Source organism: Elephantulus edwardii, unplaced genomic scaffold (assembly GCF_000299155.1).
Source record: "Elephantulus edwardii isolate Elephantulus edwardi_28Jun2011 unplaced genomic scaffold, EleEdw1.0 scaffold00014, whole genome shotgun sequence".
Classification (NCBI taxonomy): domain Eukaryota; kingdom Metazoa; phylum Chordata; class Mammalia; order Macroscelidea; family Macroscelididae; genus Elephantulus; species Elephantulus edwardii.
Window position 1 is genome coordinate 24,157,303 of NW_006399764.1, and position 24,862 is coordinate 24,182,164.

General features: G+C 43.1%; 1 protein-coding gene across 5 annotated transcripts in view; it reads left to right on the forward strand.

The window, feature by feature from the left end:
- Positions 1-24,862, forward strand: part of PTPRD (protein tyrosine phosphatase, receptor type, D) — a 367,796-nt gene that overhangs the window by 335,530 nt on the left and 7,404 nt on the right. For all 5 annotated transcript variants that reach the window (XM_006881300.1, XM_006881302.1, XM_006881303.1 and 2 more), the window contains 5 exons: positions 15,946-16,231; positions 16,652-16,830; positions 17,447-17,573; positions 20,236-20,361; positions 24,690-24,844. In XM_006881300.1, coding sequence (XP_006881362.1) covers positions 15,946-16,231; positions 16,652-16,830; positions 17,447-17,573; positions 20,236-20,361; positions 24,690-24,844 — 873 coding nt within the window. The remainder of the gene's footprint in view (positions 1-15,945; positions 16,232-16,651; positions 16,831-17,446; positions 17,574-20,235; positions 20,362-24,689; positions 24,845-24,862) is intronic.

Here is a 24,862-nt window from a genome sequence, read left to right on the forward strand (position 1 = left end):
GTAGTTCTCTGTTGATGTGCTGTTCCAGTCGTTTTTGGATAATCTTCAGTAAAATCTTGCTTGCATGTGAAATCAGTGAGATTGTTCTGTAGTATGTTTTTATTGGGTTAACTTTCAGTGTGGTCGCTGTTAGGTGACTACAACTTAGGGCCACCTCATGAACAGCAGGTGAAAACCGTGACCTTCGCCAACCTCATGGTCTCCACCATGTTCAAGGCCATCGCTGCCCCATGTCATCCATCTCTTGTGGGACTTACTCTCTTTCCCTGACTCTCGAGGTTTTTCCATCATAATTTCTTTTTTCCAGGAGCAGATGCCTTCTGACATCGTGTTGTCCAAAATGTATTTCAGCCTGTCCATTTTGTGCTGCTTTTAAAAATGTATTGTTACGCACTTGTAGCATTCTTTTTTAAAATATCAAATAAGTAAAATGGAAGTGCCTCTCCTGCCACCCTCATCAGTTCCGTTCTCTGGTCAAGAGTAACAGCTGGGATGGTAGGTGTGTCTTCCCAGGTCGTTTTGTGCACAAACAGGTGGCACGTATAGAAATATGTGAGTGAATCCGGGATTTTTTTTTCTGGTAGAGTTGTTTTTGTTTTGTTTTGTTTTGTTTTGTTTTAAATATGGCTTTCTCTTTTTTTTGCTTTTTTATTTTATTTTTGTGTGTGTGTGTGTGTGTGTGTGTGTGTGTGTGTACTGTCAAATCAGATCTGACTGGTACAGGAGGAGATTATCCCTCCTTCCCCGGCAGAGCATCTGGTGGATTCAAACTGTGCACCTCTGGGATTGCAGTGCAGCTTCTTGCCACTAGGCCACCAGAGCTCCCCCTGGTAGAGAGTTTTGGGTTTTTATTTTTAAGTATAATTAATATCATGATGTATTTGTCACATTGCAAAATATTTAGATGGGATTAACAGTGCCTTGAGTCCCTACGTGGTACAAACTATTAACAAATCTGGCTGATAACCAAAAGGGTGAAGGTTTGAGTCTACCTGGAAGCACTTTGGAAAAAAGACCTGGCAAACTACTTCCAAAGAATGAACCACTCAAAACCCTGGAGGGAGCCCAGGTCTGTCCTGTTGTAAGTGGGGCGATCATGAGTGGAAGTCCTCTCAGGACAGCTGGGTTTTGTTTGTTTTATTTTAAAGGTCTTTACAAATCTCACCCTCCCCCCAGTACCTGGCTTTACCTCCCTCCTTTTACCTGCTACATCGTATTCATCGTATTGATAGACCATAGTTTATTTAGCTGTTGCCCTAGTGATAGAAATGGTTTTTCCAGTTACTTTGCCGCTTTGAATATGGTGCTGTGAGAATCCCTTCCTGAGCTTCTCTGTGCACGTGCATAAATTCTTCCCCTAACAGATTGCTGGAAGTACAGTGAGAGAGCACATGTACTTTTAAAATGCTAATGAGTCCTGCAAGACTAGTCTCCAAAACACCTACCTCACAGAAGCTTGTAGTCGATGCTCAGTAAACTGCACAAAATCTAAGATAGTTCCAACGACAGTTTGTCCAAAACTAGGGTTTTTAAAAAATTTTTCACCTCATAAGATCTAAAAATGTTGCAAGCCAGGGGATATTTATACTAAAGGAATTGAAATAACTTCCATGAGAATTCTAGGTAAAAGAGATGCTCATGTCACCAGCTATATTTTTTGTGGCTTTTTTAATTTATTGTTTTGTATTTTATTTTATTAATTTAAATGAACATTTACAGAGACTTAGGGTTTCCATTCATTCATTGTTGCATTTTTCTCCCCCTCCCCCCCCAGTTCACTCTTCTCTTTGAAAAGTAAAAGAAAAATTCCTTCATTGGTACACAATTCCCCCCCACACCCCTGCTCCCAGTACACTCCACTATGCAACCTCCATTCTGGACTCTTGTCATAACCACACTATCCAATCATATATCATTTTTAAACAGTATTTTACAGATCAGTGTTTTATAGAGGAGGAGTCCTGGTAGCAGTGCTTGCAGCTAACTGAAAGGCTAGCAGTTTGAATCCATCTGCTGTTTTGAGGAGAAAAGGCCTGACAATGAATCTGCTTCCATAGAGTCCAGCCTGGAATAGCCCCAGTCGGTTCTTCTCTGTCCTGTCCAGGTGCTGTGAGTCTGAATTGACTCTGTGTCAAACACGGCAGCATGTCAGTCTCCGTCGTCTAGAGATGCCTCATGTTGCTCTGTAATAAAATAGCAATTTTTACAAAATGAAAGAATAGATTTCCAAACAGCTATTTTGTGAGAGACACACATAGCTTTATCCAAAGAGTCTCCTGATTAGTAAACCCCAGTAATAGAAGCCAAGTCACTCTTTCATGTACCCTAAGCGTGTTCAGTCTTTATGTGCTTGTGTGTCATAAATGCTGTTCTTGTTCTAACTGAAACTATAACATCCAGTTAGATTACAGACTGACAGAGGCACAAACTGCTCACAGTGAGTTTGGGTCCACACTTAACTGACTTTGCACCCGACTAAACACTCTGTGGAAATATCCTAATTGTATTGTCTGTCTTTGCCAGGTCACTGAAGTGTCAGCAAAGGGTCAACCTTGAGACTCCACCAAACTAATCAGAAAAGCCAACTTTTAAGCACATCCTCACAACCATTTTTAAACAAAATAGCCCCCTCATGCCTCTCAATTTTTCTTTTTGCACATTATTACCGTATCGCATCACGGGACATTAAGCATATTTCAACTCGTGGGACTAACTCAATCATGTTTTTCGAAATTGAAAACAAATGTTGTAACTGGATGAGTGATAATACTGAAGTAATAACAATTTCCTGGTAGGCGTACTTGTTTAATGGCTTGCACAGGCTTTCGGCTTGTAAACACTCAAATGACTATCACTTGCTGAAATTGGGTCTGCCTCCTCCCCCGTTAAAGGAAAAAAGGCTAAAGTTTAGTAGAATTGTGTTGCTGCATAAATTAGAAAAAAATGTTGAGTTCACTTGTGTCAAGTTCGTAGTAATAGAATCATCCTCATTGAGGGGTAACTTAGAAAGTGGACTTTAAGAATTAGAGCTAAAGGGGACCAACGTAAGGCTCGACTTGGTTTAGAAGTGCTGGAATGTCAGATAATAAACGTGCTGGATTGTGCTGTGCTCCGCCTCAAGTACAGTTTGCATGCTGCTTTTCTTTTTCTTTTTTAAGGTATTTAGAAAAATCTGTCTCAAGCTTGGCAAGTACTCCAGCATAAAGCAGATAAGAGTGTTTTTATCAGTTTTGCTGTTCTTATCGTGCTGCAGGTTGAAGGCTGGAGAAATGATGAAAAACAAACAGGATTAAATAGGGGTTCATCATTATTACTGCTGTAGGGAGCGGACTTTCTCAGGATCAAAGAAAAATGCCTTTGCTTTCAGAACTACCATCTTTCATTGTGAGAGCTGTGCCGTACTCAATACTGATGGGGGAAGAGAAAATTGGAGAAGAGAATGAAATGCGTGCTACTCAGGGAGCTTGGGAAGGCGCGCACGGGCGGGCTGGTAGACTCTGAAAAGCTCTGAAAATTCAAAGTTGAGTTTCTGAAGGAAGAGCCCATGCCTGTGGTTGGTTTTGTTTATTTTGGTTTTTTGGGTGGTTTTTTTTGTTTGTTTGTTTTTTGGGTTTTTTGGTTTTTTGGGGTTTTCTTTTTAGCAACTGGAATACAGTGTGTGGTCCAGGTAGTTTCCAGAACACCTTTCATCTTGATGAACTGTGATCAGAGGCGTCATCCCATGCTGGGGATCCCAGAGAGGGGTTCATTCTCTTAAAAGTGTATGGTGCCACTGTTGTTGAATGAGGCTGACATTGGGGTGGGGGTAGGACTGAGAAAAACTGGATAAATTGTGTTTACTGCATTGAAGCCGATGAGGGAGAGAATAGTTTAAAATTAATATATTTTAGGGCATTATGATCATCATAAGAGTCCGGAATGAGGGTTGCAGAGTGGAGTGTACTTGGGGTGGGGGTGGGGATGTGTGGGGTGGCGGAGGGGATTGTGTACAAATGAAGGAGTTTGTCTTTTGCTTTTCAAGGAGAGGAGCGAACTGGGGGTGGGGTGGGGTGGGGTGGGGAGAAAAGTGCAACAATGAATGAATGGAATTCCAAAATCTCTGTAGATCTTCATTGAAATTAATAATAATAATAATTTAAAATAAAAAATGTGTACTATTCCTTTTGCAACTCAAGCAGGCCACCTTCTAGTTCCCTGGTACCGCAGTCATCATGAGAACTTGGCAGGTACACTGAAGAACAGGAGAAGAACGGGTCGTCTAGACTGACATGGGGTGATTCTCCGAAATGTAAAGTAAGGGGGGCGCTGAATGAAGAGGCTCACATTGTCATAGGGAGCCAAAGAGAAGGGAAACGGGTGCAGTACTTGAGGTGAGTCTTGAGGGAGAGAAGATGTCAGTAGTTAGAGATATCTGGGATGTGGAAGCACCAGAAACAGAGGTGAAGATGTGAGAAAGCTTCACCTCCGCCTAAAACCAATCCCACTACTCCGTGGATTCCAGTTCACAGCAGCCCTGCAGGACCAGGACAGCCTGCCTCACACACTGTGAAGGCTGTAAACCTTGACAGAAGCCGACTGCCTCTTCTCTCGCCTGTGGGGGGAGCTAGTGAGAACGGATCCATCAGCGGCTAACTCCATAAACCACCACACCACCAGCCTTACACATGCTTAATTTGATTGGAGCCAAGAAACATCCATACGTTTTAGGCGGGAAACCGCAAAGTTATTCCTTAAGTTCCACACCATGTCAGTGATGAGGCCGCTGCCTCAGTGACAGCCACATGAGGCGTCTCCAAGTCCAGGGTAAAGAGAAGAATCCCAAAAGTCCTGGGGCCAGAAATACAAGCAAAAGAGCGCAAATCAAAAGTGAGCTAAGAGTTCTTCCAAGCAGGACGGCTGTGAAGCAGTTGTACATAGAGTTTGAGGACAGAAGATTCAAGTCCGTTCACTCTGCCCGGGGGTAGGAGAAACACTGGGGGCTTCGTGGTATGATTCTTGCTTCCCATGTGGAAGGCATGGTATCAATTCCCAACAAATGCCCCTCATGTCTCCCCAGTATCCTTCTGTCAGTTTAGAAACTAACATCTACCTGGTCTAAGTCTTTGCAATTATCTGCTGTGCGTCAGAGAGCTGGAGAGTGAATAAGGATGACAGAAGAAGAATTGATGCCTTTGAGTTGTGGTTCTGGAGAAGAGTCTTGAATGTACTGTGGACTGCCAAGAGAACAAACAGGTCTGACCTGGGAAAGGTGAAGCCAAGCTACTCCTTGGAGGCAAGAATTTTGAAGCTCCATCTCACATACTTTGGACATGTTGCCAAAAGGAGATGGTCCTTGGAGAAGGGACATCAGGCTTGGAAGGGTAGAGGGACAGAGCAAGAGAGGAAGACCCCGAATGAGATGGATTAATACCGGAACTGAGATCGTGGGGGTAGGTGTATTGGAGACAGTAAGACTGGCTCAGGATAGGAGAGAATTCAGATCTGTTGTACATAGAGTCACAAAGGATGGCAGACAATTAGACAGCACATAACAAGCACAGCAACAGAAATGCTAAACAGGTTTCAGTGACACTTTCAAGCTAAAACGAAAGGCCTGGCAGGCTGCTTCAGAACACCAGCCATCAAAAGCCCCCTGGATCCCAGTGGACAGCAGTGGTGTTGCACCAGGCAGCGTTTTGCCTCATTGAACATGGGTTGCCATGAGCTGGAAGTTGACAAACAGCAATGAACAACAGTAGTTACCGTTCTGTTTTAGACCAGTTTCTCTTCATACATGAAAACAAGAGAAAGAATCTCTCAAACCTTCAAGGTCTTGGAAGTAAGACCGTCCGTGTATATTTAATATGAAACACTATTCACAGACACATGCCTGCCAGTCAAGAGGTGTGTCAACAGAGAGAACTCAAGAATAATTCTATGTAAATTGTTGTTAATATAAGTTTAAGACAAATCCTTGAAATAGACAACAAGGAGGTGGACTGTGTCAGTTTAAAGTGCACTTGACCCAAGCCATGTTGTTTTCAGTTGCGTGTGAAAGTCGAACAATAAATAAGGAAGACCGAATAAAAATGGATGCCTGTGAATTGTGATGGTGGTGAAGATTATTGCCTAAAGAGCAAACACATTTATCCTGGAGGAAGTGCAACGAGGGTGGTATAACTTCATCTCCTACACCTGGGGCGTGTTCTCAGGAAGTACTCATCGTTTAAAAAGACACCACACTAGGAAAATAGAAGGTTCGTGAATGAGAGAAGGACCATCAGGGAAATGAACTGACCCAGTGAGTGCAGTGATGTCAGACACGTGGTGTCAAATGTCAAACAGGACGCGAGATCCTGATCCGTTATCACAGGAAGTGACCGAGAAGAAGATGTCACAACAAACCTTCTCTGTCTCCTTGCTGTCCAACCATTCTGACTCTCCTTTCATTACTCACATATGCTAAGTTATTTTTTTTTCTTTTAGGACCTTTCTTTAGGATAGTCTCTGCATCCCAAAGCTTCTGGAAGCAATCTTCCATCAGTTAGCAGTTACTCATCCTTTAGGTATCAATTTAAAGAACACTCTTTCACAGATGCTTCCCACATCCTACATTTTACTTGCCAGCAATTGTTGAGATTTGTAATTCTGTGTTTATTCATGCATAACTCCCTCAGATAAACTGTAATCTCCAGGAAGAAGGGATCATTTTTGCTTTGCTCACCACTTCTCCACCATCTTAACATATGGCGGGCTCTCAGTAAATATTTGTAGAATCGTAGCCTACCAAGTTTTATGGAAGAATGTGCAGCAAATGTGGATAAAAGAACAAAGGGATACGTGTCTTCCTGTCTGTCCCTGGCTGCAAGGAGTACTTCCTACAGTAACCAGTGTGCACTGGTAAATATGTAGCAACAATCTATCTGAAAAACAAAACAAACACACAAAAAAACACCCAAAATCCTGGCCTTTATCATCTCCCTTGGGCTTGTGGAATAGTCCATAGCAACTTTGCCTGTTAACCCAAAGGCTGTGCATCTCTGATGCTTTGAATCCACCAATGACTTCCAACAAAAAAGACGGGTAATCTGGAAGCGTAGCCTCACACGCCCACTGGAGGGTGCTGCGAGTGAGAACTAATTCACTGGCAATAGGTTTGCATTTGAGTTGGTGTAAATACTCCCACTGAGGTTGATGTTGGGCTACAGATATGAGGACAGTGGACGTAGAGCTGTGAAGAGAGTAATAGTAAAATAGATCATGATTATGTTTACTATATTTAATTGCAGGCTTATGTAATTTTGTGTAAATAATGATGAGCAAACTGGCAAACAGAAATTGCCAACAGTTTAACAGTGTTGGCTGGCTCCTGTGCCCATTCTGCTGGTGGCTAAGGGAAGTGAGCAGTTGCGTTCACAGGAACGTAAGATACAAAAAGAGATCCCTGGGTGGTGGTTCTTCTGAGACCTGCATTTCTAGGGGAGGGAAGGAGCGTGGGAAGGCTGATTGGGAGAGAATATGCTAATTTGGTTTGAAAGCAGTTCCTTTCCCTGGGAACTTGAGGACCTTTTGAAATGTAGCTGAAAGAAAAGAGCTATCGCTTTCGGAACTCTATGATCAGTGACTTCTGGAATACTGAAGGAGGATGAGTGAAGGAAGGAATTTGCAAGTTGTTGTCTACACGTTAGGGCAGGCAGAAGTGGACACATTCAGGAAAGAGACATGAATGAGGCAGTGGAGAGGGGTCAGATGATTAAATAAATGTCTTGAGGAGACACAGTGTTAAGGGAGGGGTAGCAGTAGATTTCTGATGAGGAGATTCAGAGTTCATCTTTGATCTCTGTTTCTGACATGTAGACATCAGTGTGTATAAGTTCAGGATTCCTTTTGGTGCCTTTCATATACAGTCATATCTCTAGCCACCCACCTGTCAGTTTGTCATACGATGGTGATTTGTGCAATACAGGAAGTTTTGCCACCAGAATTTCAAATACTACCCAGATCTCCCATGGTGGGCTAGTTTTAGGTCATTTACTAAGACCAACCAGAAAGATTGGTCTGGAAATAGATTTTGCAAAGTTGGCTAGCATAAGCCTTATGTAGCTGTAATCATTAGGTACCATTGCATTGAAATATCTCATAGTGATTGACCCTGCAGACAGTAGACCTGAGGCCCTTCCTATCCTGTGCCATCTCCACAATCTCTGACACACTTGAGCCCATTGCTGCAGCACTGAGTCAGCCCACCTGGTTGAGAGTCTTCCTCTCTTTTACTGCTCCTCTACCTTTCCAAGCATGATATCCCTCTGCAAGGTATACCTCTCCTAGCAACATGCCCAACGTATGTGAGACGTAGCGTTGCAATCCTTGCCTCCAAAGAGCATTCTGAGTGCACCTTCCCAAGACATACCTGTTTGTTTGGCGCTCCATGGAATGTCCAGTACTCTTCTCCAACACCACAGTTCAAAGACATCAGTTTGTCTTCTGTCATCCTTATTCATTGTCTAGCTCACCAATCCTCACCAAGTGATTAAAAAGACTATGGCCTGAATCAAGCATACCTGAGTCCTCAAACTAACATCATTGCCCCTCGATAATTTGGAGTGATCCCTCACTGCACATTTGCAATACATATCCTGATCTCTTGACTGCTGGTACCAAGTGAATTCAAGGAAGATGAAGTCTTTGACAAATTCAATCTTTACTTTTTCTATCATGATGTTGTCTATTGGTCCCGTGATAAGAATTTTTGTGTTCTTTTTCTTGACGTTGAGATGTAGTCCATATTGAAGGCCATAGTGTTCTTCTCCAGCAAGCGCTTCAAGTCTTCCTCACTTTCAACAAACAAGGGTAAGCCTGATGGATAAAAGCAAAATGTTGCTAGACATGGGGCATGAAGATAAGATCGCTAAATTGGAAGGAACCAGTAATAATCTCTACAGGAGTCTCAAGAATTGGGGAGGGAGGGGCAGCATTTCATTCCGTCACCCATAAGTCTCTCTGAATTTGATCAGGTTCATAGGCAGCTTCCAGCAGCAATGTTTTTGACAGCTGGTACTAATCCCCATGACAAAAGAGCAATATGAAGCAAGGGTGATGGCGTGGAATGTGCTTAATATGTCGGCGTCCGATCTCCTAGAGTTGAATCCCTGCTTTGCCACTTCCCATGAGCTGTCTGACGTCAGCAAAGTTCCCAAATATTATCAGTCCACGAAGAAAGGACACTGGCATTTCCCAAGCGTCGCCAAGGTGCCGGCTGGAGGTGAGAGCGCACCGCTGCTCTCGTTCAGTGTGGAGGTCTGTGGGACAGCAGCAGCCCGTTGAACATGCCGGTAATGGGCACACAGCATGTGCCTTCAATTCTGAAGCTTTAGTGATTAGAAACAGAAGGGGAGAGTGTCTTGGGAAAGCAGATTAAAGCAAGATACTTAAAAAGCTGAACCTCAAATGAACCGCGGTGAATCCATTGTCATTTTCCCAGGATTAGATTGCCCATTCCTTCTTGTCTCCTTCAGAGCTAGAACTTAAAACATGATGTTTGTGCCTTCAAGGAACTCTCTCTCTCTGTGTCTGCCAAAACACCAAAATGTTTTAACTGAGCTTTCATAACTACAAGAATTTTTTTTTTTATTTCTGTTAAGCTCTGGTAGCCTAGTAGTAAGAAGCTCTGCTGCAATCCCAAAGACAAGAGGTTCGAATCCACCAGTTGCTCTCTGGGAGAAGGACAGGCAGTCTCCTCCTGTGTGATTTATTGCATCTGAAAATGCACTGGAGCTAGGGATCTGTTCTGACCCATTGACAAACGCCAACATGTGATTGTTAAGAGCCCTGGTAGTGCAACTACTAAGTGCTTGGCTACTAACCAAAAAGGTGGACTGTTCACATCCACCCAGTGATTCCACAGAAAAACAATCTAGCTATCTATTCTGCAGACATGGAAACCTAGGAAATCCCTGGCGTTCCTGCTCTGTCACGTGGGGTTACTGTGATCAAAGCTAACCCAAGGACAGCTAGTATGAAGACATACTCAGTTATAACAATCATCGTTCAGAAAAACAGGAGACAGAGACGAGGTTAAGTAGCTTTCTGTGGCCAAATATATTCTGAAGTAATATTTCAAAAAGGTTCAAAGTGGTTCCATCACAGCTCATGGGAAAAAGCGCCATAAAGTAACCCAATCATTTTTTGTAAATTAGTTTTTATTTTATATTGGTCTGCATATAAAATCTGGATAAATTGTGTTTCCTTCATTCATGTTGCCCAGTGTTGCCCCCTCACAAAAATGACAGTCAGCTGGCCACGGCAGCACTCAAGTAATATCCAAGGTTCAAGTGCATAAAATAATAATAGGCAGTACAGCTCAGACTATATTGTTAATTGTTAACAAGTTTGTTGTGGGTCCTGAAGACATCAAGTGAAAACGGAAGAAAACTTTGAACTACATTGTGCCATTATTGTCTTCCATAAAAACCACAGAATTGGACATTTAATGCTCTTTTCTCTTTAAGAAGAAATAGTAACTTTGTTTAAGTTGTAACCTCTTTTCTCTGCACTTCATGGTTTAGACTTAGGGAGGAGTCTGATTTTATGCCTCTATATTTTGGAAATATATTTCTCCATACCTTTTCAATCTATATGCAGAACAGATTATCCAGGCAGCTGGACTGTATGAGGAGGAATGTGGCATCAGGATATGGAGATAGACTCATCAACAGCCTATATTATGCAGATGACACAACCCTGCTTGCTGAAACTGAGGAGGACCTGAAGTGCTTACTGCAGAAGGTCAAAGACTGCAGCCTTCAATATTAATGGAAGCTCAATAGCAAGAAAACAAAGATTCTCACCCCTGGGCCAACTGGCAGCATCATGATAGATTGTGAAGAGATAGAGATTGTAAACAGCTTTATTTTTCTTGGCTTCTCAATCAACACTTTTGGAACCAGCAGCCAGGAAATTAAAAGATGTATTGTATTGGAAAAGTCTGCTGTCAGAGACCTCTCCAAAGTACTAAAGAACAGTGATGTCACTCTAAAGACTAAGGTGCACCTGATACAGGCTGTGGTCTTTGCAGTCACTTACTGTGCATCTGAGAGCTGGACAGTGACTAGGGATGATAGAAGGATAGTTGATGCCTTTGAGTTGTGGTGTTGGAGAAGAGTATTGCATATACCATGGACTGGCAGAAAAACAAACAGGTTCATCCAGGAGAGAATTAAAATAGGCTGCTCCTTGGAGACAAGAATTCTGAAGCTTTGTCTGACATACTTTGGACATGTTTTAAGGAGAGACCAGTCCTTAGGGAGGGACATCATGCTTAGGAGGGTGGAGAGACAGCACAGGAGAGGAAGACCCTTGATGAGATGGATTGAGTGACTGGGGTGATCAGGATAGGTGTGTCGGAGACAGTGAGATTGGCACAGGATAGAGAAGGATTTAGGGCTGTACACAGGGTCGCTCTGAATTGCAGGCGACTTAAACAGCACATAACAACAACAGCATATTTTGGAGAGGGGCGGGGGGGTCAGGAAATGTGTCAGCAGCATCATGAAGAGGATGGCGGGGTTCAGAGCTTCATTTATCCCTTCCAGCTTCTCAAGATCCCGTGGTATCTTCTGCCAGATAAGAGAACCGTGTATCATTCAGATGTTTGAAAGGCCCCTGATGCATATTTTTGGGAAATATCGTTGCCATTTGCTAAAACTGAAAAGATCAATGCTGTTCTCAGGCAGACAGTGTGGCTTCCCCCTGGAAAAATTGCCTCAAGTTGTGGCCAATTAGGAACAATGCACAGTTACAATGGAGACAATTGAGAGCCATAATTAACACAGTAAAAAGGAGGGATGTTAGTCATTGTCTTGGAATCTGTCAGATGTGGGGGCTGCTTCCTTCTCCCATGTTAAGTCTTCCCATCTTATCATTCCACGCCATGGTGCTCTCAGAAAACCAAAACGAATCAGCATTTTCTCTGTCCCCTTACTCAAGCAACCATCACACAAAGCAGTCTTCACATAGTGCCTGCATCCTTCCAAGCCCTTGTGCAATGTAGAAGTTCTTTGACTAAATAAAGATTCTTGGTTCCTGAATACACTGACCTTACTTGAATTAGCTGTTTATCTTCTCTGGCCTCTTACGTCAGTCACTGATTTCATTCACTTACCAGCTCATACTGTTTTGAGTACAAACGTGGTGGACATGTACAGATGGCAGTACCTGCCCTGGAGGTATGTCCTATTACTTACAGCTGGCATTCCCACCAGACTATTAATAATAATATGCAGTAGTCGTGTTTTTCGGTTGCTATCAAGTTGGTTCTGGGTCTGATAGATGTTTTTAAAACAAAAGGAGACCTTGCACTGTCCTGTGCCTTCTTCAAAATTTTGGTTTGCGAGAATCCACTCCTGGAGAGACTGGATTTTGAAAGCTTCTGCCCTAAGGGGCCCAGTGTCCAGCGCTTTATCTGACACAGTTCTCTTTGCTCCATAAGATTTTTACTGATGAGTTCCCTAAAGTAGATCACCAAGTCTTTCCTCCTAGTCTGAAATTCCACTGAAACCTGCCCATCATGTATGTTCCTGCTGGTATTTCAAATACCAGTGGTATGGCTTCCAAGGTCATGGAAACATTCAGCCATCACATTACAGCAAGTTGACAGATGGATGGCAGGACCGGGATGATAGTGAAGGGCTCTGGAAGGCATCATGGATAACTAAGCCTGCCTGGGGGAAGAGAATATTATGGAAACGTGTCCTCTAGCACCTCTGTTTAACAGAACAATATCCAGTAGGGCTTTGTCCATGAGAACCTCCAGTCCAACAGAGCCATTTAGCAATGGTTACAGCTAGTTTCTAATTGGTTCTTCTCTGAGAAATATGTCATCATTTCTAAGACTTCTCTCAGAAGACTGGCTCCTGACACCTCAGGTTCTTCTCACTTTATAGCTTTGGGTCTTGAATAGAGTCTTAGAATCAGCACCCAGAAGCCCTCCGGTTAAAAGAAAGAAAGAAAAAAGTCTATAAAAGTAAGCAGTTTTAAAATAGTGGTGTTCCCAAATTCCTGCTTAGTCCAGTCTGTCAACCACAGGACTTCCTTAGTTTGGAGACTTTAATCTACATTGTTCAGTACTTCAGTGAAGACATTAGAAAACTCATCTTTTAACTTTGCAGCCACTTTTCAAAGAGAATTTGACATTTCAGTTGAAACTCACCCCAGTGCTCATTAAACGTACTTAGTTTGGAGTTCTGGCACATTCCTTGTGCAAATATCCCACCCAGTTAACATTTCACATGTACTTCTCAGGACCAACATGATGATGACCAAAGCCATTCCATTCCCTCTCTTACTGCTCCTCTTGCCTTGATTCTTTGTCCTTCAAGTTCTTGTTCAATGTTACATCATCCTCAAACCAGAATATCCCCTTTCTTCCTTGTATTTACAAACAAATTCTCTTCAAGTGACTGTGTAAGGTGCAGCCATTGGGAGGAATTGCTGCCTCCCTTGGTAGAAACTGAGTTCTGTAGCAGTTTGCCTTAGTCAAGACAGGATTCTCCTGTAATAGGGATACCACATGTGGGTGGCTTTAAAGAAAAGATACCCTATTTTCTCAGCACTCAGGAAACTAAAAGTTGAAATTCATCATGTGGTTCTGGAAGAAAGTCCATACTTACTTATTTCAGCTTCCAGTAGCTGGCAATTCTTGGACTTCCTTGACGTGTAGACTTTTATGTACCAGCAGCAGCAGCTAGCATCCATCCACTTCCGTTTATACTGACTTGACTATTTCTACACTACGCCTTACAACTCGGAAGTGGTGATGTTTAGGAACCTACACTGCTAGGGCATCATTAACATAACAGAGAAAATCTTACTTTCAGGGAGCTTTACCTTCAAATATTCCAACATTTTCTGTTTATATTAATTAAAATTTACTGATGTGATTCAGGTGAGATCCATGTGCATAGTCAATCACTTTTTTTAAAAGTTTACATTTTTAAATCAATTTTCATACAATAATTTATTCACATTGTGTTTTATTCCTATATATTGTGTTCTGTGCAATCCCTCATTTGCATTGTATTTCATAGAATCACTCATATATACCGTATCCCATATAATTACCATTGATCTTTGCAGATTATTACACCATCTTTTCAAGTCTGCATCAAATCTTTCCCATTCCCTCACCCTCCCCTCAATCCACCCAATTCTCTGTTACCCTGTGAAAAGGTCCAGCATATTTTTACAGGGTATATAATTCAATCTCTAACAAAAGTATATCCAAGTCATCATTTCTCTTGTCTTCATTTCATTTAGAAAAGTGATTACTTCATGGTTCTGTTCACTGAAGAGGGAGATGGGTGGATGAACCAACAGGTGCACATGCAGACACATAAAACACAGAACGCTGTGTCATGTATTATTGCATGAAGGGGACTCTCTGTGGCTTGGTCTCTGTGTTGGTAATAGATACCTGTTCCTCTTGATTACATGTTTACCAGCCAGGTAAACCTCCATGATCAGGGGAGAAGAGTGGTTTGGATTGAACCCTACTTGATGCATAAATGGACTCAGCCAGAAGTGTTTGATAAATCGTGTACTCACAGGCTTATCTTGAGATTGGAAGAACACAGCTGTGTTATTTTCTTAACATTCTTTCAACACTCAAGGAAACTCCATGTTTTGTCCACCTGCCTCTGTAATCTAGTTCAGTAAATGAGATTGTCTCCTTGGAACTCGAGGTATTTGTGCAGCTTTGAGCTTTGCTTGCCTCCCTCTCTGACTCCTCCTCTTCAAATCGGCCTTCCCCACTGGGAAAATAACCCACGTGTCTCGAAGTAATGGAGTTGACAGAAGGCCCGAGAGCCTTCTCAGTAACAAAGATTGAGGCTTCGCTTTCCCCACACAACACTTGAGTTTCACCTAGAATTTTAAAATACTTTCAGCTGCAAAAGGGGAGGGAGTGAACACAGGAAACACACCCACACTCCCTACTGATAGCTTTTTATTATGTCTTTCCATTGAGAAGACTCGGCACTATTTTTAGTGTGCCACAACATTTTAATATTTTAATTACACACTTCTCACTGGGCTGGTTTTAGAACTTCCTTGCTGAGTTTTATAATAGGGAAAGTTTTAAGGTGAGTGATTTACTAAATTTCTCTTGTAAATGGAACTGCAGTAGACCGAGAGGGGGCCTTGTAGAAGAGTATCGCTTAGTTAGAGCTTGATGCATGTTTTTAGGTATTTTCTAAATATGAAGCAGTGCAAGTGTTATCATTTTTTTTTCATGTTTTCAAATTAACATCCGTGTTGTACTGTTTGATGAAAGGCAGCAGTAATGAAGACGTCCGTGTTTGAAACCAAACGAATTCCCGTCAGTGTGTCTGCGTTCTCTACATGCTGCTGATTTTAACCTGATGATGCTTTTTACTTTTGAGAGATCCAGATTCATCGCAGTAGCTATTTGAGTTGAGTCATAGCACACTTGGTGAGGTCGCTCACGGAATCGAACCCACCACTGTCTGGTAAATTCAAGTTCATGGAAACGATCCCATAGGTTCCAGAGGCTGTAAATCTTCACAAGAGGAGACAGCCTCATCGTTCTCGCTCAGAGCAGCAGGTGGGCTCAACTCAGCCAACTTGCAGAGAGCAGCCTAACACACATTATACTCTCATGGCTCCTTCAGTAAAGGTTCGGTGAAAACAGAAACCCCCCGGTGTGCTGGATCAGCACAGTGGTTCTAACGGTTCGCTCGTGCCCAACAATGATTGAGATTGAGGATGAGAGAAGGCCAGGCAAAGTTTCTTGTGTATGAGGTCACTTTAAGTCTGCGTCTCCTCAGTAACATCCAACAGCAACGGTTGGTGTAAAGCCTATTGCTTAGAGTTCTAAAACAATATTAGTGTGATTTTGTTTCCTGATGGTCTTCTTTGGGCTTTTCTTTCTCCTTCTGTTTCCCTTAACAGTGCGGGAGTTGGCCGGACCGGCTGCTTCATTGTAATAGATGCCATGCTAGAAAGAATAAAGCATGAAAAAACTGTAGATATTTATGGCCATGTAACTTTAATGCGAGCCCAGAGGAATTACATGGTTCAAACAGAAGACCAATACGTCTTCATCCATGACGCGCTGTTAGAAGCAGTGACTTGTGGAAATACCGAAGTGCCAGCGAGAAACTTGTATGCCTACATTCAGAAGCTGACACAGATAGAAGCCGGAGAGAATGTCACGGGAATGGAGCTGGAGTTTAAGGTATGGCATGGGATGTGGTGTCTTCCTGGCAGGGCTCCCAAGCACAGGGAAACCCCTTTGAGTGATGCCTTTACTTTCTTGACCTTTGTGAAAGGAAGTACCCGGTTCGCTGGCCCTTCTCCTCAGGGCTCCAGTTACAAAGCTCTTCCTCCCTTGTCCCTTCTTCTCCTCCCCTTCCTAATGATACCTTATGATCTTTTGTACCTGAATATCCATCAAGCGAACGCACGTTCAGAGCACAATATATACAAATTCAGTAGGTTTTGTGTTCAGGATAAGTAAGAAGCAGTGCACTTGGAAAAGCCAAGCTCCAGAAGTAAACACAAGATATATTATCTAAAAGGAAATATTGGGGGCAATGCATTCCAAGCAGAGGCTGAGATTGTCTTGGTCAAATGTTTCTTTTCCTCCATTCAACAGCGTCTTGCCAGTTCTAAAGCTCACACCTCAAGATTCATCAGTGCCAATCTTCCATGTAATAAATTCAAAAACCGCCTTGTTAACATTATGCCATATGAATCCACGAGGGTATGCCTGCAGCCAATCCGGGGAGTGGAAGGATCCGATTACATCAATGCCAGCTTTATCGATGGATACAGGTATATGCTCCCGCTCCCCTGACAGTCCAAAGGTCAGTATTGTGCCCTGTGTTTCATAGCTAGAGTGAATTTTGTCTCCATTCAAAGCCATTTTATTTCTGTACCAGTCAGCCTTCTGTCTCTTGGTATTTGATTTTTATTAACGCTGAACGCTGAACAGGAAAAAAAATTGGCATTCACAGTCTTTTTGATCTGGCTATACCTTCTTTCCAAATCCACTTGGATGCACAAAGAGTTAATCAGAAAAAATGTTTTTGCAGCAGATTTCATAAATGTAGTAGATTGCGTGAGAGTCATTTCTGGAAAATGAAACAGCACAACTAAGTGTTTCTTAAGTGATTTGTGTGACACGTGAAATTGAGCTATTAGTGTTGCACTAAAATTTAAATAGTAATGATGAGAACATACATCATAATATTAACACAGCAACTTCTTTTGCAAAGTCCCCAGAATGTTTTAAATGCTACGGCTTGATGAAGCAGGGGAATTGACTACAGTTGTGTAAATAGTATCTGTTAATTTGTTTACTTATAAATACTCAGATGTTTACATTCCAAGCATGAGTCTCATGGTCCCCGAGTGCTTTAACACGCCCTTTTTGTTCTCGGTGAATCAGACAACAGAAAGCTTACATCGCTACCCAGGGGCCCTTGGCAGAGACCACGGAGGACTTCTGGCGGATGCTCTGGGAGCACAATTCCACCATCGTAGTGATGCTAACCAAGCTGCGTGAAATGGGCAGAGTAAGTGTGTCACCCCCTCCAGTGCCTTTCCTCATATGACATTCTTTCCTCGTAAGACATCCCCCCCCCCCCCGATCAGGAATAGGGGTTTCATTGTAATAACCACCTGCATTTCTTCAAATGCAGAATTTGCTGGGTATCATCTGGCAGCACTGCTTTTTGTTGGTTTCTAAATTTTCAAGTTCATCACCTTTTTAAACAGTTTCTCTTTGTTGTCATTTTCACAAAACATGCAGACCACACACCAGTTTCAGCAGTTTCTCCGTATACAATTCATATACTTCTCAAAGTAGGTTGTTTTGACATTGATCTACGTCAACATAAACTCGCTGCTCTGTACACTATCTTGTCATCCTTTCTAGTTGCTGTTGTCATTTTGACCCTGTATAGATAGTTCTTTAGAGGAAATCAAGGTGGAAATTCTTTACTTGCTAAGCTAATGTAATCTTTGTTTTAAAGATTTTGGAGGAATTTTTTTGTTTAAAGTTTAAATAGTATCTCAGAACAATATTTATTTTTTTTTTAAGATTCATTCAGACTTAAAGACTCCAGAAGGTCTGGATTCTATCAGAATTTAAAACTCTGTTCTACATCTCCACCCCTCTTTGATCAAGACATTCCGTAATGGTAGCCAGGCACCATCGAGTACTAGTCTCAAAAGAGGTGGTTGTTCAGAGAAGCAATTAATCACAGATTATATTTCCTTCCATTCCTAACACGTCTATTTTCTTTTTAATTTTCCTCTTGAATAACATGCTTTTGATGTTGGAACTAGTACTTTGCTTCCAGTGAAACACAATCATACAGCCAAATAAATCACCCTTTGACTCATGTCTCCACCTTCATTATTTTCTTATTTCTTTTCACTCTAGACAGTCTGAAATTTCCTGAGCAAATGGGACATCATTTCTCCCTGCAAGGGAACTTCTGTCGTAACTAAAGCAATTTCTCACTTGCCCAACTTCCTCACCTAATTGAATGAAGTCTTAGGAAAATGGTGCAGTGTTTCTGAGGATATAATAATAATCTAAGTGATAATCTCACATCTTTATATAATTCTGAAATGGGTATAAAATAATATAGCAGCAACTGAAGATCTACAACTGAAATTAAATGGTTGGTATTACTTTACCACCCCTGCTTGTATTCTTTTATGCCTGTTTTGCACATGTATGAATATTAGAGAAGAAATAAAAACTCAACTGTTGGAACCCGCAGAAAGAGCAAAATAATGTCAGGTTAGGAAAGCAGCCCACTATTCTTGATTATCGACTTCTGGTACGTTTTGGGTAAGTCATTGTAACTGCACACACACTGGTCCCCTCAACTTTTGAATAGGATAAGGCCACTCGATTCAGAATTTTTTTTCTGTGTTCGTACTTGATGGTTCTCTTTATGCCAATCCTTCGATCACTGTGGTAGTCAGTGGCTGGCTGATGTGACCAGCGGAGTGTATGAAGGTTGATGGACAAACATGCCTTGTTTTATCGTCTTTATTCTACTTGACAAGACACTGTGTTTTTTACATATTGAAGTAATACAGAAGCCCTGCATCGAACAAAGCTCTTGGTGCCATTTTTTTATGACATCACTTCCCTTCATGGCTTTCTGTCACATGTTGAACATGCAAATGATATTTCAGATCTTTTTCAAAACTCCATTATTAAACACTTAGTAAATTACAGTAGAATTTAAACATAATTTTGATATATTGTTGCTGTGTATCATGGAGTCAGAACTGACTCATAGCTGACCCTCTAGTGGGTTTTCAGAGGCTGTTAATTGCAAGACAGGAGACTGCCCATCCTTCTCCCGTGGAGCAACTGGTGGTCTCAAACCACATACCTTCAGGATTGTACAGCTTTTTGCCATTAAGCCAAAATCCATGCAGTTCACTTTATGATCACATTTCCTTTATTGTGGCACTAGGGACTCAAACTCAAACCCACAATATCTCCACGATGTGCCTTTAATTGTTCAGATAACCCATAGAAAAGATGCCTACCTCTAAAAGCCCTCATCTGATATGGTCTAATTGTAAGAAACTGTGCTACACTTGCAAAGGCACACAGTTCAAATCCAACAGCTTCTCCACAGGAGGAGGATGGGGAGTCACCTCTGGGTCAGTTCCAACTTGGTGGTTCGCCACCACCACCCAGCATGTTCCACTCTGGGTGCCTGGGTGTGCAAATGGTTAACCTCCAATCTGGTAACCAAGTTGCACGATCAAGTCCACCCACAGGCATCTCTGAAGAAAGTCCTGGCGGTCTCCTTCTAAAACTTCAGCCTCTGAAAACCCCGTGGGGCACGGATCTACACTGACCCTCGGGGAGCCACCTCTAGGCAGAATTTGCTCACTAGCAGCAGGTTGGCTATGTGGAGGATACTGCGGTCAATGCCATGGGCAAATACTAAACCGGTCTCCCTATCCCTGGGAGCCTGTGGTCTCAAAGAGACACTTTGTTGTTGTTACTGTAGAGTCAGAGCTGACCCTCCAGGGGTTTTTCAGGGACAGTACATCACACAGGAGGAGGCTGCACGTCCTTCTCCCATGGAGTGGCTGGTGGATTCATACTGCTTACCTTCGGATGGATGGATGGATGGATGGATGGAACCTTCTGAATACTTTGTCTAACTCAGTGCTTATCTGATCTCCTTTTAGGAAAAATGTCACCAGTACTGGCCAGCAGAACGGTCTGCAAGATACCAGTACTTTGTTGTAGACCCCATGGCTGAGTACAACATGCCCCAGTATATCCTACGGGAGTTCAAAGTCACGGATGCCAGGGTAAGTTGGTGCTTCCCAATATCATAGTTGTTGTTGTTGTTGTTGTTGTTATGTGCCGTCAAGTCGCCTGCGACTCATAGCGACCCTATGTACAACAGCCCTAAACTCTGCTCTGTCCTGTGCCAATCGCACTGTCTCTGACACTCCCATCCCAATTATCCCAGTCACTGAATCAATCCACCTCATAGAGGGCCTTCCTCTCCTGCGCTGTCCCTCCACCCTCCCAAGCATGATGTCCCTCTCCAAGGACCGGTCTCTCCTCACTACATGTCCAAATGGAAAAAAAAAAAAAGCTCACCTCACTGCCAAGTATGGTTCCTGTTTCTAGTAACTTCCATGAGTTCCCAAGGCTGTGAATCTCAATGGAAAGGAACTACCCATCTCTTTTTTCCTGTGTAGCCAGTGGTGAATTCAAACCTCTGGAGACTTGTAGCCCAACTCAACTGTGGATTAAGGCAAAATAACCACCCTGGGGAAAAGTTGTGCCCCAAGCGGCCATACCAAGTTTCATATTGAAAAGAGACCAACCATCCTTGAGAGGTTTTCTTTTTTTTTAAACTGTTTTTTAGTAACTTTTCTGCCGTCTGGTAAGCACACTCACAAAACCAGCTTGGCTTCCATTCAGGCCGAACATCTGGCGTCTCACCTTCAGGGATGCTCTTGGTGAGCCGCAGTGCTGGGAAGCTTCTCCTCGTCTGCTGGCTGGGCTTGCAGTTCACCTTCTCAGCTCGTTCTCTTCGGAGCTCTTTTGACTTCTTCATTACTTGGGGCTGTAAATATGTTGTTGTTTTGCAAAGCCCTGCAGGTCATGTGAGCTGGAAGGTTAATTCAGTATGATCTGAAAACTGCCGAGCAAACGGCATTCTTTAGAAAGATCTGACAAGCCTTGCACATTCTAATTCCATTCCTGGCATGGTTTATTCCTCCGTGTGCTAATGTGTCTGTCCGCGAGAGCTGTGTACCCACGACCCTGCCTGGCTAATTTTCATTCTGCATTTCTTATCTAGATTGCTGAGTCCAAGGTTCAGCCCTGATGTAAGACGTTCTGTGCATAAACTTTAATATCTCTGCCTTTGGCTACTTCCAAACTGTGATTACAGGCACATCTTGTGGGAGAGTGGGGTCAGTCCCAAGCATCATTTTGTTTTTGTAACTGTCACAGCAGATGGAGTGAATAAAATTCTAGGGGACAGCTATTTACTTGAGCCATTGGTTGTGGGTTCCCCCCCCCCGCTCTGGAAGGCAGCTTTCTCAACTAAAACTCCTGTTTGGGGATTGTTCTCTAATCCCCAAAGTCCAGCCCAAGCTGTTGACCTAAGTGCAAGAGAAATCTGTTAGCAGCCTGGCTGGCCCCGGTGACAGACTTGTTAATCCCAGAAAGTCTGACATCTTAACTGCTCTAAAGGGGACCGTCCTCAAGGCAGCTGTTAAATCGCTGGGTCTCCTTTATGAGTTGCCAGAGCAAGTATATTTTGGTGGCCTGCTCCATTCCTTATTTAAAAAAATAAAAGAAACTAAATCATGTCCTTTCAGAATGTGAAGCCCCATAGGCAAGTGAAAATCCTACATGCTTGTAGCACAAACTCATCCGTCATTTCTGATAGTAACTCTGCAAACTCTAAAACACATGCACACACACACACACAAAAGACACCCACTCTTCTTCCTCCTCCTAATATACCTAAAGTAGTGCCCCTGTGTGGGACATTCAAAGACTTAACTAACCTATCTGAAAGGCTGGTGGTTCGAAACCACCCACAGGCAATTTGGAAGACATATCTGGCCATCTGCTTTCAAAAGACCACAGCCTTGAATACCTTGCTGGAGCGCGGTTCTGCTCTGCATGCAGCGGGTCTGTCCTCACGAGTCAGCACCGACTCGGCCACCACTAACAAGGACAAGCTCGAATGGCGTCTGGTCATGAAAAGCAAAGGAAAGATTGAACCAGGAACCTGCTCACAGCCTTTCTTTTCCTAAGTAGTATTTCTGTAGCTGCCAGGACACTTGCTGTTTGGGTTCCTGGCAGACTTCTTGGCTCAGCTTCCCAGTTCTCAGAACTCGAAAGCGATGCTTGCCAGTGTACCCTTGTACAACAGGTGACCTTTGTCCAGGGTCTCCCCTCCAACTAGTGAGGGGGGTTTGTGAGGTTTCAGTGGGTGGGTTTGAATCACCCACCTTTTGGGTTGCAAGGCAGCCTTTTACACTACCTGTGAGTCCACAGAAAAGGAACTTGTTTTTCAAACTCTGAACCTAGTGGGACTATTCTCATTGGCTCGTTGCGGCTCTTCCCCTGTAAAACCTGCCATTTCATCAGTCTTTCCATTTTGCGATGCCTCCGTCTCTAAACCGTTACCACAAATCTCCACAACTTTCAGATGAGATAAATAGACCGTCACTAGCCTCACTCAGGCTGCTCTCTTGTACTTTCTAACCCTCTTCCAGGAACAGAGAAAAAGTCCGTCGAGCTTGCATGGGAACCAGCCAGATGTTGCTCATGGGGCGTGTAGCTGTTTCCATGTACCTCACTGGTCTTACTCAGTTCACGTGGTCTTTCATTCCAAGTGCCACCTCAGAACTTGGCCTTGTTCCTGTGGGCGCTGGCCAGCTGCTTGATACGTGCCTAACTTATCCTGAACCAATAGCAGCATGAGAAAGATTAAGCCTCCATGCCAATGACCCAGAATCCAGCAACATGCAACCCCCCGTACCAAAGGAACTCAAATAGAGACAGAGGCATTGCAAAATGCAAAGATTGAGGAAAGGGCAGGTTTTACAGGGGAAGAACCGCAACAAGCCAGTGAGAATAATCCCACTTGGTTCAGAGTTTGAAAAAAAGTTCCTTCTCTGTTGACTCATTGGTCGTTTAAAAGGCTGGCTTGCAACCCAAAAGATGGGTGATTCAAACCCACACCAAAACCTCAGAAGGTAGCTTGACAGTCTGCTTCCCTAAAGAATAAAGCTGGACACGCACACCCCCACACACCTCCCATGCCCCCCAAGCTCAGCTCCGCTCTATAACTGAGACATCGTGAATTGGGATCAACTTAATGGTGTTGCGCTTTTGTTTGTGTCTTTTTTCTGATGAGTCAGGGAGAAAGCCAACGGATATATATAATTGTTGTTCTGTAAACCAAGAATCCCTTCAGCTTTCCTTTCACTTGCAACAGTACTATGAAATTACAAGAGGATTCACATACGGCTTTCAGAACTTCTTTTCAGTTGTTCACACTTTTTGAGTCCGAGCACTGCTGCCTAATCATTTTAGGAAAGAATGATGCCTTTGGCATCTGGCTGGCTTTCTCTCTGCCCTGTGGTTTGTCTGCACTATAAATTCTCAAGGCATCCTGCATTCCTGGAGGCGCCCAGGAAGCCTCCTCTTTCAGAACGGAGCACTGACTTGCTAATGACCTCTGGTGTCCTTGAGGGGTGCTTCACTTCCTGCTTTCCAGTGTAGCCACGTGACACATGCTGTACCCAGCCATTGGCTGGAAATCTCCTGCCACTGAGACCCACAGGGTGTCAAGGTTAACAGCAACCAGCAGATTTATGTCAAATCCTTTAAATGTCACCATTTGTCACTTGACAGTGCTGGAAACCAGCAAGCAAAGCAGATGTGAAGCTATTGTGACAACAGCAAATTCTCTGGACCGCATGACATGGCTGGGTGCATCTTCCCATATTAAGGATCCTTCCCTGCTGAAAAGTGCTGAAATAGAGGGTATATAGTCCACTCTGGAGAGAATTTTCACATGAGCAATGGTTTTGAGCCCAAACTCTCGCCTCTCAGGTTGTTAGCTGGACTCTATGAGTTTGTGATTTAAGCATACTCATGTACAGGAGTTTGCAATTTAAGCAACCTCATAGAGACCCCATGGGTGTTAAGACTCTAACTGGACACCAGAGAACTTGCAGTGGGTAGGGGGTTTGTGGGTTTGGTTTTTTTTTTTTTTTTTTCAGAAGTAAATCTCCGTGCTTTTCTTCTGAGGCACCACTGATGGGATTGAAACCACCAAGCTTTTGGTTAGCAGTGAGCATGTTAGCCTTTTGCACCACCCAAGAAGTTCATAGGCGAATTTAGGCTGTGTTGAGTGTAGATAATACACACTGCTGAACAGGAAACCGAACCCATTGCACTGAATTGATTGTAACTCATAACCTGATCATCAAGATGATGATAATAGGAAGTTTGAAGTAAAACGTGTCTCTAACTTTTTCCTGGCCTTTCCTCTGTTATATTTTGAAATGATATCGTATATTGCTGTGTCCTCTGCAATGGTGGAACCTCGGCATCTTCTTTCCTGTCTGGGCACGTGGCATCCTCCTTAAAGGATGGCCAGTCTCGAACAGTCAGGCAGTTCCAGTTCACCGACTGGCCAGAGCAAGGGGTGCCAAAGTCTGGAGAAGGATTTATTGACTTCATCGGCCAAGTCCATAAAACGAAGGAGCAGTTTGGCCAAGATGGACCCATTTCAGTTCATTGCAGGTGAGTTCGGAATCAGGA